General features: G+C 43.5%; 1 protein-coding gene across 4 annotated transcripts in view; it reads left to right on the top strand.

Moving 5' to 3' along the window:
• Nucleotides 1–14,631, top strand: part of LOC117603266 (hemicentin-1) — a 43,120-nt gene that overhangs the window by 14,886 nt on the left and 13,603 nt on the right. For all 4 annotated transcript variants that reach the window (XM_034322248.2, XM_034322247.2, XM_076688063.1 and 1 more), the window contains 2 exons: nucleotides 301–2,732; nucleotides 9,927–10,129. In XM_034322248.2, the coding sequence (XP_034178139.1) occupies nucleotides 2,600–2,732; nucleotides 9,927–10,129 (336 nt within the window). In that variant the 5' untranslated portion in view covers nucleotides 301–2,599. The remainder of the gene's footprint in view (nucleotides 1–300; nucleotides 2,733–9,926; nucleotides 10,130–14,631) is intronic.

Raw genomic sequence — 14,631 nt, 5'->3', positions numbered from 1 at the left:
ACGATCTGAAACGCTGTTTCGAACGAGGCTACACGAGTGTAAGAGAGTCTGAATGAGGCCTTTGCCAGGGTAGTTCCGTTAAAACGAATAACCGTCGGTAGAGATAAGGGAACGCCCTCGACATTACGGATCTAATTCGACCGGTCCGTTTCATCACTTCGTCGAACGACTTCGGAACGATTCCGAGCGGATTTAAACAAAAAGGAGCTTACCTTGAAAATTTTACGACGGTCGATTGTATCGTGCGCGGTTATACGAGATCACTCGGCAAACTGTATATCCACTTTGCTCGAATTTCAGGAGAAGCGGGAACGAGGCAGCCCTTAAAGGAACCGAATCATCCATAATCCCGAAACCGAGAGCCAACGTTCGGTTCATCCCTTGTAACCGGGGATACTAACGGCACGGGACAGCTCAAATTCCTCAAAGGAGCTGGTTAACCATCCCGACGATCTTCCAGGAGGACACACCGATATACAAGGACGTGGTTACGCGTTATCTATGTACACGTGCGCGCAGCTGGACGATCCAGGAAGGAAGTTGAAGCGGATAGGGTTGGCCGAGCTGAAGGCAGCGAGCTTTAACTCGCTCGCCTAAAGACACAGTTGTCGAGCTTGTTGGCCGAGGTTACCGCAAACCAGCATTCCACAAACTTGCGCAATATCCACAAACCCGTGTAGCCGCGAAATTCTTTGGCAAATCTTCGTGTTTGCCGAGACGCAACGCGTCCCGAGTGCTGCCGCATCGCGCTCGTAACAGTTATACGGGAGGCGAAGCTGCGTCCTCGAGGTGCAGCCGAGTGAGAAAAATGCACCGCTGAAAAGAGGCTCGACGAGAAACGGTGCTGTCTTCCGTTTAACGCTCGACGACCGCGTCGACGTCGACGTCGACGACGACGGGTTTGAAACAGTTGAGACGGTTGGCAAACGAGCAGCCGGAGAAAGTAGGCGAGACGAGGGTGTCCCGTTTAAGGCAGAATATTAGTCGTGTCGTTTAAACGGTCCTCGTGTTTCGCCAGCCTTGAATCGGCATCGTAATATCCCGTGACGTTTTTACATAGCCTGTCCATAGAAGTTCTGCAAGCTCGCGTGGACCCTTCTCTATCACGCGGTGACATTTTTTTTCCAATTAAAAACCAACCGGCGGAGGACAATGCGATTCGACTGACGACGGTCGTTCTTACGAGACTTGAAAGCAGGATTCGTTATCCGCGTTGATACGGACAGCTTGAGCGACGTTTTTGTTTAAAACCGACCGTCCACGAAAGCGCAGGAATTCGAACGGTGACATTAATGTTATATATTAAGTCGGCGAGCTTTAAGCTCGGCAAAGAAAGCGCAAACTTTCCGCACGATTGCGCGAATATCAAACGGGAGGAAAGCAGGAAGAAGCTGCGGTGCTCGTGTAAAGGAACGGAACGGTGGATGTTACCCGGCCGGTATCTCTGCTCGCTGTCGGCTAAAAAAAGGAAGAGAGAAAGCAACGGAGATTTCTGTAGAAGCGTGGTTTGACTGTGCGGAACAGTAGCGACGGCTACGTTGAAAGCCACTCGACGGAAAGAACCGGGACGTTGGCTTCCATGGCCTACAGCATCCTGTATTTCTGATAACGTACAGAACTCGACTAACGTACCGCCAGGAACATCCGTGAAACGAGGCTGAATGAGACGGCGCGTCGGCGGGCAAGAAACTGCCTTCCCGTGAGGCGTGCTATTAACTTCACCGCCAAAGGATATCGTCGACCGACTCGTCTTGCAAACTTCAACAATATCCCCCTTGAACAGCAAACCTATTACGCGACGCGTTTCGACACGTGTATCTTCCTGGGTTTGTTCCCGTGTACGCATCCGCAGGAAAAGCAGCAACTCGACCCGTTGCCTGTTACGTTTCCAGGGGTATAATCTATAGACTAGGTCGAACAATAGAGGCTTCGACGTCTCGAACGAAGCAACTTGCCAGAACCAAAGCCATCCTACGATGCACTCCCGTTCACCTTTCGGGATCTCGATAAAGGATCGGGGAAACTAGGTTTCATCGTGGTCGTTCGCGAGCCAGCCTCGTTTCACGACGAACAGGCAACGACCCTCTATAACTGTATACCAGTCGTTAACGATAGGACGTATTTCGTGGCCAAACGATTCGACCCGGATGCGAGCAATGACGTAAACTCGGCCAATAATCTAACGGCTGGATTGATCTGTTTAACGCCTGATACAGAGTTGATACTGGATTCAGTTCGTTTCCCAACGGAACTGTGGAAAGTTTTCTCTTTCGCCCCGGCGGCGTTAATCAATCGGCGAGAAGCGAGCGACAGAAACAATCGCGCCAGACGAATGGGAATGCGATGAGAGGTTCCTTGTCTTTCGGAAATATCGAGCATCGGTAGCTCGTGTCGGATGGATCGAGTTTCTTGCCGCGTCATCGACAAGTGGCAGCTCTCTCTTCGGGAAAGCTTTCAATCTGTGGATTGAACCCGAAGCCCGGGTTCTAACGGTGCTCGTCGGGTTACGTTAAATCCGAGAACGCCGGTGAATGAGGCCAGGCGACGACGAGGTGGCAATTGGCGGCAAGCTGGGCGAGCAACCGCCAGGCAGAAAAATATGGTACACGGGACCACGGGTCTGTGGCACGACGCGGGATTCAACGTATCGAGGTGGCTGATGATCATAATACACGGATACAGGGCTACCACCCTTCTCTTATCCATCTTCCTTAACGTGATGGTGCGAACTGGTGAGTATTTTTCATGGTTAAGAACAAATTTTTATAGACACTCATAGTTTGAGCATTTAATTATATCAAAAATATTAATGACCCATTTATGTAATCATTTTCGTTATATTTCAAGCTTTAAATTAACATGCTACTGTCATGGTATTGAATTTGAATTTTCACTTTGCGAATTTGAAATAATCTTCTTTCTTAATTAATAACTTTGATAATATTAGAAATATCAAGAGTTAGAGTAATTTTTAAGCTTTAATTTGATGTATCACAAGTGCCATTTTACAATAATTTTCTGTCATGAAATCACAGGGATTTTGAATTTTCAACCTAATAGAATTTTTCTACGGTCTCTTCTGAAATGAATTTTTATAAACTTATTCCATAGGTTAATACAAAAACCTTTGTTAAACCCTTCGGAATACCAATGGATAAACCCTGTTCACGGTGTTCCCAGTGCGTTTGGTTGGGTCGACATGAGACCGAACACTAATGTTTTGGTTTCGCTCAACGTGATGTTTCGTCGTTTCGCCCACGGCGAATCCATTTCCTCGCGTAATCGACGCTTTGTCAGACCCGTCCTCGTATATACAGGGACTCCACACAACCGCTAAATCGTTAAGGATCGAATCTTCCTCGAAACAGCCACAATAGCTTTTCGTAAGATCCTCTCGTATAACGCGGTTTCGGTTCTACTTCACGCAATAATATCGTCGCTTCAATTTCAATCAGCCATAAAGACTTTAACGCGTCGTCATCCGTCGAGGGATTTTCGCGAAACGAATATATACTTTCCTTTTAACTAATTCTGGCAGAGTTCTCCAGGAGTGAATCTTCGTCTCTGTTGCCAGAGGCGCGTTGAACGTTCAATCGATACAGGATGTTTCAAGACGGATATACAGGTGAATTTTGAATAAAATATGTGCCGCGATTCGTACTTCCCGTTCTTGAACATTAAACTTGGAATTTGATACTTTGATTAAAATTAGAAATTCAAATTTTTTCATCTGGAAGAATTAAAATTTTTTTATTTAAATTGTTACCATCTTGGTGGCCCCTCGTTTATGGATTAATTAAAGTTACTTGTGAAAATGACGTTACTTATGAAATGTCCTGCTATAATAATTTCGAATGGTGTAATATAATAAGACTGCTTTAAAAGCAGTCTGTAATTCTAGCACGATTCCCTTCATACTCGTCGTCGTTAATGGACGGAGTAAAGGTTACTCATGCCGAAAGACCTTCCGTCAGATTGAACTTACCATTATTCATTTCCGAATGAATATTAATTCCCCAATTGGTAGCATATTACCGGGATAATAACTGGGAATATTTCTGGCAACTTCGTAGAGAAATATATTTAATTAATTGACTTTCCATGGAGCACAATACACCAACACGTAAGTTTTTCAACTAATTAATAATATATGTGGCAAGTCTTCGTAAAAGTTGCTGGAAACGTCTATGTGTATCCACGTGCACGCGATATGCACTTTGTTGATCATTTATGAAGCTACTACAAGGATACGGTGAAATTTACCGGAAGCAATGGCAGCTCTGAAACCGTCTGAATTAACTATAAAGTTCTTAATGTACCCATTTAACGTGCTACCGCGGTTTGCTAAGTTTCGCTTCTGTTACTTGTTTTAAGTAGTTCTCAACCTTTCAAGTCTTTAATTCGTGCTCACACCTCTTTTCTACCGTTCCATTATCAGCGGTGTTCCTTTTTCCCCGACTTTCGACACCCATCGTCGCACGTACTTTCTGTCGTATTTTTCGACATGATCGATCGTCGTCGACTGAAAGAAACGTTGACAGAGCGTAAATTATACGGTGACGTGCAATTAACCCTATAACGCATGAATTTTTCATCCACTTCACACGAAATTTCAACTTTTAACGAGTCTAACGGTTCGCACTCTAAAAAGAAACCTTAAGGGGGAAAAAAAATATAGATTGATCGAATCGAGTAACCTCCGCCTTTTTCAAAGTCGGTTAAAATATCTAAAATTTGTCTGTGCTTTAGAAATTAACTTCAACGCCTTGAACAGCCCAGTGAAAATAACACTCTGCCTTTAAAATTTGTAATATTAACATTTTCAATTACATTACTTAAATTATTTTTTAATTTTTGTCTCTTGCCGATTCAATTACATCACGGTACCGCGTTACTAGCTACCATCACAGCTGGAACGCGGTCAAATGCATTAGAGGGTTAAACGAGCCACGTAAATTACACGAGACGATTATAATATTTGCAATGAACGTCAAAATAGCTGGCTCGATGTCGATTAGTAACAGACTCTTGACGCGAGACCGTTATTGCTATGGAATTACCGTGTCGGTGAGCGAAAATTGAACGTGAAATTCCATAATTTCAAGAGCCGCACTTTAACCAGAGCATTATGAATATCCGCAAAGACCTTGCGGATACGAGCGCTCGTTCTTTCCACTCGAACTCGTTACACTTTCCTCTTGTACGCTCAATACACACTCCAAAAAAATTTCTTTTTTCTTCAACTTCACCGGTTCCTCGATTTTATTTCGAGGATATCGAAGGATCCATCACGCCTCGTTGAAACAGCGTACCGTTTCACAGGCGTATAGTTTAAAATTATGGTCGCTGTTACGCGAACATATGCACGGGATAAATATTTCCAGCGTAGATTACCGGCGTATACTTTGTAACAAAGTGTACCGTACGAGTGTGATATAACATTTAAGCACCGTAACAAAGCACCAACAGCATCTTGCTTCATTACACTATGAAATTTCCCAGCGCATAAGTTTCCTGTTTTTCCTTCCACGGTTTTAACGCGTGAATTTTTCAAAACGACGACCTAATTTGTTGTTACAGGCATCATGATCGTTCGTTTATCTCGAAGAAACTATTACGATTCCGTGTCTTTAATCATTTTTCTCGACGCTTCTAGGTCGTGATCGCTTATCGTTCTTTTCTCTTGACACGTTAATTGCTGCAGTAAAGTTGGACGGGTATAGTCAGACACGTTAAAACGGCAGTTTGCCGAAGATAACGTTAAAGTTTTCAGTTTCGATTATTCAACGTTAGTCTCAGTTTTTCTATTCTTAATTGCTTGTCGGTTAATGAGCTGATTTCGAAGCCCATAGAATTAGCGTAAAATCGAGAAAATGAAATTGAATTTGAATCGTCACTGTTCCGATCGAAGGATTAGAATATCCGTGCAATTACTCGAACGGAGCGTAAGAACAACCAGGTTCAATCCGGCAATGATTAATTTCCACGAATTTAACCGATATTTCCTCGGCCCTCGTAATTCGATTAAATCGAATAACAATCGGAATTCAGTTCGCGAGAAATCACTAACGCCAGTTTTGCCACGATTTACAGCGCGCAGTGAATGCAGTAACTTAATTTAATCTATTTCTGCGTGAAGCGATACCAGCAGGGTTACTTGTTCAATTTACCAGCCATAGAGAGAGAGGTGGATCTATTACTCATGCAAATTTCAGACGTACGCTTAACCCCGTGCGAACGTAACTTCCGTGGCTTGGAATTTACATAGAAAACAAGACTAACAAAACAACCGCCTCGAATTCAATAAACGTAAAGTCGTCGTTCATAATGCCCGTGTCTTATCCATTTCCACGGTCGGTCTTTTGTTGTGTTAGGCTCGTTTACGCGCCCTAGGAAGTTTATTGCACCGTGGACCGACAAAAAGTCTGCTTAGACCTGTGAAAGAACGCGGCTAAAAAGCTGCTTTCAACGTTGCACCGGTGCCAGAGTGGAAATAGGAAAATGTGTACGAGTAGGGTGGTAAATCCGTGGTCCATGCGGCGCGTGCTTCATCGGTCTATCCGCTAAATATACTCGGATGAGCAGGGACGAATCCGTACTCTCTTCATATTCTATATCTATGACCATCTGCGAGCCCGCTTGGCGGGAACGATCGTTTTATTTGTCCTGGAAAAATAGTTTACGAGAAGGCGTTCGAAGCGAGCGAAATAGAGGCGGAATGGAACCCGCTCAATAAATTTTCTGGCTTCCCGAACGTGCAACTTACGTTTGCAGTTTCGAATTGTTAACCTTTACCAACTACCGTGAACCTCGACGATTTTCAGGAAAATAAGTTTTCCAAGATTTCATGGCAGAAAAATGGCACGATATTCCGCTCGTGGTATATCAATTCGAAGCTTAAAATCGAATGGAAATCAGGTAATTAACGAATTTTTTATTTGCGAAGCATTGAAGATTCTAATGAAAAGGACAGTATTTCGAGGCAGCATTTAATTTTAGCATCGTATTTTCTCATTTTTCAATGTTCTTGTCCGAAATATATAGGTTGGTACGTTATTATAACGAGCAACGACGGGTTGCGAGTGAAAGCTTAACGTTGAAAATAATTATTATCGTACGTATACCGTAGTGGTCATTGCAATTTTCCCTCTGTGCGACAGTTGACGCGTGAAACGTGCTGGAAATTCGAACCGTTTTCAAAGAAAAATTTCACCGAATCGTGAGGTTCTGTTACGCTTTTCGAGACAGAACGCGTTTCATCGCGTCAGCTTTCGATTTCGCGAACAACGAACAGAGCCTGGCCGAGTTTATATTCGCGTAGACCGTTTCTACCCCACGAATCGGAAATAAATTCTCCAAGAAACTCAGCAACAAAGTGGCGCGGACGAAGTTACGGGGAAACAAACGAGCTCGACATCACGGTGTTTTATTTCCAGTTTAGCGGTGCATCGAGGCAAACTTGCTAGTTAAATTGCCCCGAAAGACGCTTAGCGCGCGAAGAATTTACGAATATTGCTGTTCCTTAAGACCCAGAAGTATCTCATTTTCTAACTTTTCAGTAATAACGACACCTTACAGCCGATTATTCCAGTCACGGGATTATGATTTTTTCCTTTCTTCTTTCCTTCGCCTGGAATCCGGGCCGAGTTCCGTTTGATAAACATATTTTCACGAAACAATTAAAACTAACAGGTCGTGATGCATTTCAAAGTGCTCGTAAACTTTTCAAATAATGATCGTCACTAATTTACACGGCGTGACAAAGAATGAGAAATAACCAGGCCAGCATTTTTCATTGTCTAAGCGGGGAAAAGAGCTGTTACTCGAATGAAAGAAATATCCAAAGGAAACATTGACGCGGAAACAACAATTTTGCTTCGATATGCCGTGGAATTCTTAGCCACGCGGATTACTCTCATTGCTTTCCGCCGCGAACGTGTTTCATAACAAGCAGGGCTCGTTTAAGTTCTTATTATTTTAATAGAAATTCTTGGCACAGTCTTGTTCGAAAATAATGAAACTTTCCCGGATAGCCCGCGAAACTTTCTCTATTTGTTTTTCACCGGTTACTCGACGTTCCTTCGTATGTATATGTGCGTATACCTAACGACGACTGGGGTACGAAAGTTGCTCGTGTCGGGATCGGAAAATTGTGCGATCGTAAATTTCACGTTCTATCGAATAATGCATCGTTTCTTTGCGGTGAAAAATAAACGAAGAAACATCAACTTTTCTTTGCACCGTATGTTCGTTAAACACTTTGTTACGAGTTTCTGTACGCTTGGTCGCTTTTATACCTCGTGAATTTTTATGCAAAAATCGGAGTTTTCCCTGTTCAGAAGGACGCGATTAACTATTCAAGCCGCACCGAGACAAGCTTTTTAACCTTTCCCTTACAATTTTACCCATGTACCGGCAATTCAGCTAGAGGAGCAGGTTTATTTAAATATAACCAGCCGGATGATTATTCGCGTCGTTTTATTAAAATTGCAGTTTTTAATTCAATTTACCGGGTCTGCGGTGAAAACGCGTTAGAAAATGCGTGAAAACTTCATGAGCGGAGGGGCTTTACTTCGAGACCGATGCAATTAATATACACGCGAAACTTTCCTTCCCGATCTTGTATTTTAATCTTTCTTGTTAATACACCTCTACGAAAATCGCGAACGAATTTCCAAGGCGAACAGGAAAACACCCCGTCCTCTACAGCAGCTTCCTTCTTTTTCCGGAAGATGAAGTTTCCGAAACTTTCGCTCGAGCAACACAGCCGAGGTTCTCCTCGCGGAACTTTAAATTATCATCGAAATGATTCGTGTTCCTCGAGGAAAAAAAAAAGAGCGAGAAATCAAGTTTCGACGTGTCTCTCGAACGGTGCTCTTTCCGCTGGAACGATTAAGGCATCCATCTTGTCCATTTTCTACATTCTCCTTCGATGGATCCTACTTTGAGATTCTTTCGCACTTATCGGGCTCGTTTATCAACATTTGTTTTTGATTCATGGTTCGATCCGACGCGCGGTAATAAGAAGCACGTACAAAGATGAATCGATGGTAGCAACACCGATGATCCAACGTCCAGATTCCAACTAGGCAATGAATAATCGAATAACAAACTTCAAAATAACGGCGCGCTTTTCTGCAACGACGTATTGACGATCTTCAGCTCGGCACACGATGACTTCAATATTAGCGAATAGTTTCGAACAGTTGGGAAGCTTTGTATCGAAACAATATACACATAGTGCATTTACTGTCTCTGGGTGTTATCATGTATTCGGGCATAATTTCTAAATCAGAGCCAATCAGTCTCTGTAGCTATTAGTCAATTTATTTGAGTTTGTTACGTTACCATGCTCATTATGGGACTAATTATTCATTCGAAAGTAAATTATAATCATTACCACGATTTGTAGTATAAATGGGTGACTATCACATTGAATAATTGAAAGGAAATTTAAAGTAGCATTAATTTTATTGATTAACCAAGGTAGCAAGTGGAAAGGTAAATAATTGATCAGCCATAGAAGGATCAATTGAGTCTTTATTAAGAAATTAAAATTCTTTAGATAAAAAATAAAAACAAAATAAAATATTTGATCTTTTAATTATAGTTCTGCTCCTGCGATCCTGAAAAATGAAAAAAATACATGATTTCTATAAAAGAACCGTATCGATACACTTCCAATACATTTCGTCCGCGTATGTATTTGGCTTTAAAGGGTTCGAACGAGACGCGCATAAATATCGGCAGAAGGGAGGGTGAGTTTCGAACATGGTAGTGGAAAGGGGTTAAGTAAAGTCCAGAGGAAAGCCTCTTAACGAGGATCCTCTGGCGACTCGAGCTTTGCGCCAAGCAACCGCTTAAACCCTGTTCGATCTTCTAACAACTCCCACTCTGATTTAATGCCTATCCTTCTTTTTTTTCAGAGTATCCCACGGCGGTTACGGCGGAAATAGTGGCGGTTAACGAGAACTCCCTTGAAACAGGCATCACCGGGAAATCGTTAGACATCGATCTGCCACCCACGTTGCCGATGAGCTTCGGGACTGAAAATTCCACGATGATCTCGGCCCAATCCGGATCCATAGCGTTGCTGCCCTGCGTCGTCCATAATCTAGGGGACGGAGTGGTGAGACTCGAGTCAAGGGAACATTCTTCAAAAAGTTTTCGAAAAAAGCATTACGCGGAGCCGGCTTTCGGCCGATCTCTGTTCCCAAGAGCGTAGAAAAGTTATTATCATATCAACGTAAGAGCCGAAAGGCGTGGCCTTTGGGAGATCGACGAGGCCGAGGGGCGGGGGGTGGGATAGTCGAGGACGGTTGGAAGTTTTAAAAAGGATCCCTCCTTTTCTCTGTAGGGGCAGCTTTGTACGAATTAAACGTTTCTCGGGGACCGATTTCCAAGCCTACATCGTCGAGTATTATTCATCTCGCGGCGCATTTCATTCGTACCGCTATTACGATTATGAACGAGGCCAATAAGAGCAGCAGAACGAAAGAAGGATTTAATTGAAACAAAGAGAACGATGAGTATCGCTCCGGTGAATCCGTGACGGATAAAATGGAATTAAAATCCGGAGAGACACCGAGGACACGGGATTTTTAACTTTTCAACTGTTCCTCCTCCGGCGTGGCGCGTTGTTAATGGTATCAAAATTTCTCTCTTGTCTCCTATCCGTGATCTCCGCGAAATTGCGTGGAAAATAAGGAAACTGGGTATTGTAAGATCGCGGTAATGAAATTTTCGAGAAAAAGGAATAAGAAGTAGGAAAACTGGTCGAAAGAAGAAGTCGAAGGAAAATTCAGTCTCTTTCGTTTAACCTGGCAAGTTAGAAAGTTGCGAAATAAAATGTTTGCCCTTTCCTTCGTCAGCCAAAGTCACTTTTCTCGGTTACTCTTTGTTAGTTTCTCGGTTTGCCGATAAACCGGCGTGCCAACAATGTTGCGAAAAGTCAGTGAAATTAAGGCTACGATTGAAATTTCTTAAAAGAAGAACAGAAATTTCTCGTTAGTTTACACGTTTCATAACTGCAGAGAAAATATTTGTCGCAAGGATCGAAGAGATACGAACAGATTTCATTTCGTATAAACTAAAGTTTGTAACGCATAAGCGAAGCTGACGTCGGAGTGTTGTCTCTCATTAACACCGTTCGTAATCAGAAGTTTCGGTATCGGAGTGAAAAGTCCAGTGTACCGTTTCATTAAGCAACGGTATCCGCGAGATTTCATCCTCTGCTCGCTCAGTGTATATATTTTGTCGGTAAACATTTCGCGTGTCGCGCGCAATTAGCTCGTCGCGGATAGACGATCGCGTCGCTGTTAATATCCTTTGTACACGTTACAAGGGGATCGACACGGAACGATAACAATTCGCTAATCACGATTCAAATCTGGGATACGAGGACGTGATCGATCATTAGCTCGTACGAAAATGAGAGCTTATTATAAAACCATTTTGTGTAATTAGCTCAATTACCAGAATAATAATTCTCTACAAATCCCGTTTCCCATCGCTCGTTTCAATTAAGCGAAACTCAAAGTACCGGTTATTTATTATATCCACGAAGCGAGAAATCAAAGCGGAACGAATGAAAACCGAGTTTCGAAATCCGATATCACAAGATCTCTTTATTCGTCGCTACGTATGCGTGCGGGAATATTACAGTCTCGGGGGTTAGCGGGATTGAAAGCCGTTTCGCTTGACGGATGACATCGTCTCGTCGAAGCAACGAAACAAACAAACGTGACCGTACTGGTTGCCGCTTTTTCATCGGGTTATTACCGCGTTATTTGTCTTCACCCCCGCGCGTGCGGTAACCGCGTTACGCAATAATTGGTCGATCGAACCGGAAGGATGGGTAGGACCACGGGTAGCGGGGGTGGGTAGGGTTGTTGAAAAGGGAGCAAGGGCCGGGAGCTGGGTCGAATTAAATCGAGGCAGGTGAAAATCAATAGGAAGGTCTCCGTCGAACAATTCGTACGCTGCTTCTATTGTCGCTATATGCTTCGGGCCGGTCTTGCTCGTGCAAAATTTCATTGCGTGCTTGGATAGAGACGGAAAAGGGAATGGGATAAAGGAAAAAGAAGAAGAGGTAAAGGGAAGGGGGATACGAGATAATGAAACAAGCCCGTATCGTCGGTGTTGCATCGTTGGATGGCACGCAAAGTCCTTTGCAATTTTCCTAGAGCCTGCCAGTCTAATTGAATGCGACGTCTTCGAACCGAAAGAACTCTATGTGCATTTCGACTTATCCCTCGAAGATTGCTGTCCTTTATATGAAATCTCTTTTATGTCGACGGCGAACGGGGAGATGCCTGGATACAAGGTATATCGATGTCTGAAGTGTGCCACCACTTGGTGTTATAGTACCTCGAACCCGGTATTACACGCTAGAATTCAGCGACGTATCCGGTGCAAAGGGAATAGAGGATGTTATGTGGGATACGGGTGAAATGTGCTGAAATAGCGAAACGGTAACAAACGTTAAAGCGTACCGTTATTTATCTATGCGGAGTTATCGATATAACCCCGAACTCTCTACCTGACACTGCCATCCTTGCCAGTTTATCTATTTAACGCCAGTCACGTGTGGAAAAGTATTTCACCCTACCGGCGCGGTCGAGGTACGAAACTTCCTTCCGAATCCCAATTTCGGTCTCGTCGAAAAGAATCCTCCCGACAACTCGCTCGGTTGTATGACTTTCAATTAGTTAGCTAATTCCGGGAACGGCAATTTTCTCTTTCCGTTTCTCCCCCTATTATCAAGGCTCTCATCAACGCTAAGTAATACGCACTAAACGCGGTAGGTATGGCACTGTTCTCGTTTTTTCTCCCCTTCCCTCCCACGCCCCGTGCGTCGTTCCGCAATCGGGGCGCTTTCTGTTCTTCCGAGTCACCATTTCATGCAGCCAGTATTACGGTAATGGGTATTTTGGTTAAACGGGTAGCCAGATAATCCGAGTTCCAGCCCAGCCACGTGACAGCACTTGCCGGTCTTTCAAGCTTTTATCCCGATTGCAACGAGTCCAAAGTTTCGCATCTATGAATGCGTGTAGTTCGCGGACTCGCCCGTCTTCTTCCCTGTGCATTTTTTTTTTTTCTCTTCATAGTTCTATGAGAGTCGGGTTAACGTTCCGCAAAGGGGGTTAACCTTATCTGGCTGGTTGGCTAGCGTGAATAGAATCAAGGGACTGAATCGGGTCGTGGCCGCTTTTCTGTGCTTCTTCTTCTTCTTTTTTTTTCTCTTGCCTCGTAATTTACAGTAATATTTGGATTCCGTTCAAGCGAGCCGAACACGAGCGACGTAAATCTAATTATATCGAAGCAGTTGGATTGCGGCTCACCGCTCCCTGTTTCTCTTGCTTTTCCACGGAATGTCGCGAATTTTCGTCGATCGATAATGGTAACGAGATTCCACTCGTCCATCGAGTTATTTTACCTTCCCCCCTCCGCACCGTATCCGTGTAAACGAAGCCGAAAAACAACGGGGAATGCGTGATTTACTTAGCGCCAGTAGTGCGAGTCAACGCTTCGGACGACCCGCGTTGTTACAGACAATACGCGATAGTTTGTTCAGTTCATGAATAATAATTCCGAGCGCGATTTAAGGGCAAGAAAATAGTAATTACTCGAGTGCACCCTGCCTCTGAAATTGCGAATACATTGATGCGTTATTCCAAAGATTTTACTATCCGCAGCAGGTTCCCTGACGCGGAAACATTTGAGACTTCGTGCTTCGATGATTGCACTGTTCGACGAGATGCGATTGGAGAGATCATTAATATGAATCGAATGAGGAAATCCGAGGGAGCTGAGAAAATTCCCTAATGAGGATTAATTAGCTGATGAAAAATTTCGAAATTTGGGAATTAGTAATTTCACAGAGCACATTAATGAAACCTCTCTTAATTTATGATCGCGCTTCTTACAAATTATTATTCGTAGAAATATGACGCTTCAATTTCACGTTTCACCAGGTATCGAGATTTATTTATGATTTCTGTAGACGGCCGATTTGTGGCTCGGGTGAAAGCGGTTCCTGTGTAAAGCAGGTCGAAAGGGAAGCGTTAAGGTCGAGTTTGCATTGTACAGGAAATCTCTTTGGAAATCGCTAACGATCTGTATCCAAGTAATTGGGTGGGCTCGCGATGCACGACCTCGATGGGAGCGGAGAGAACGTGAAAGCGATGTAAGGCATCGCACAGGGAGCTTGTGTCTGCATTCATGTCGGGGAATTGCTCAATAAGCGTGAACCGTTAGAAGGGTGTCTCGAGACGGGCAAACATACAGGGTGATCCTTAGACCGACAAATAGACGGCCAAACTGTGCAACTATGTTTCACTCGGCTTCAGAACGAGAAACTCCCTCGTATACCTGTCTGGAAACTCTTCTTATCCATTTGTCAATGCTCCAGCAATTTTTTTCTCTTCCCCCATTTTTTCTCCCCTTCCTTTTGCACCGAGAAACGCATTAGGTTACCGCAACAAATAGATCCAGGTTTCTTTAGACAATGGGTAACTTGAAAAGACAAAGCAAGAAATATGCTTTGTTAAATATTTTCTTTCATTTAAATTGTTATCTCGGTTATATTTTACTCGTTCTAAATAATTTATTCTACTTTCTAGTTTATAT

This window comes from Osmia lignaria, chromosome 4, assembly GCF_051020975.1.
Source record: "Osmia lignaria lignaria isolate PbOS001 chromosome 4, iyOsmLign1, whole genome shotgun sequence".
Lineage (NCBI taxonomy): Eukaryota > Metazoa > Arthropoda > Insecta > Hymenoptera > Megachilidae > Osmia > Osmia lignaria.
The sequence above is the reverse complement of the archived record's forward strand: the minus strand, read 5'-3'. Positions and strand labels throughout refer to the sequence as shown.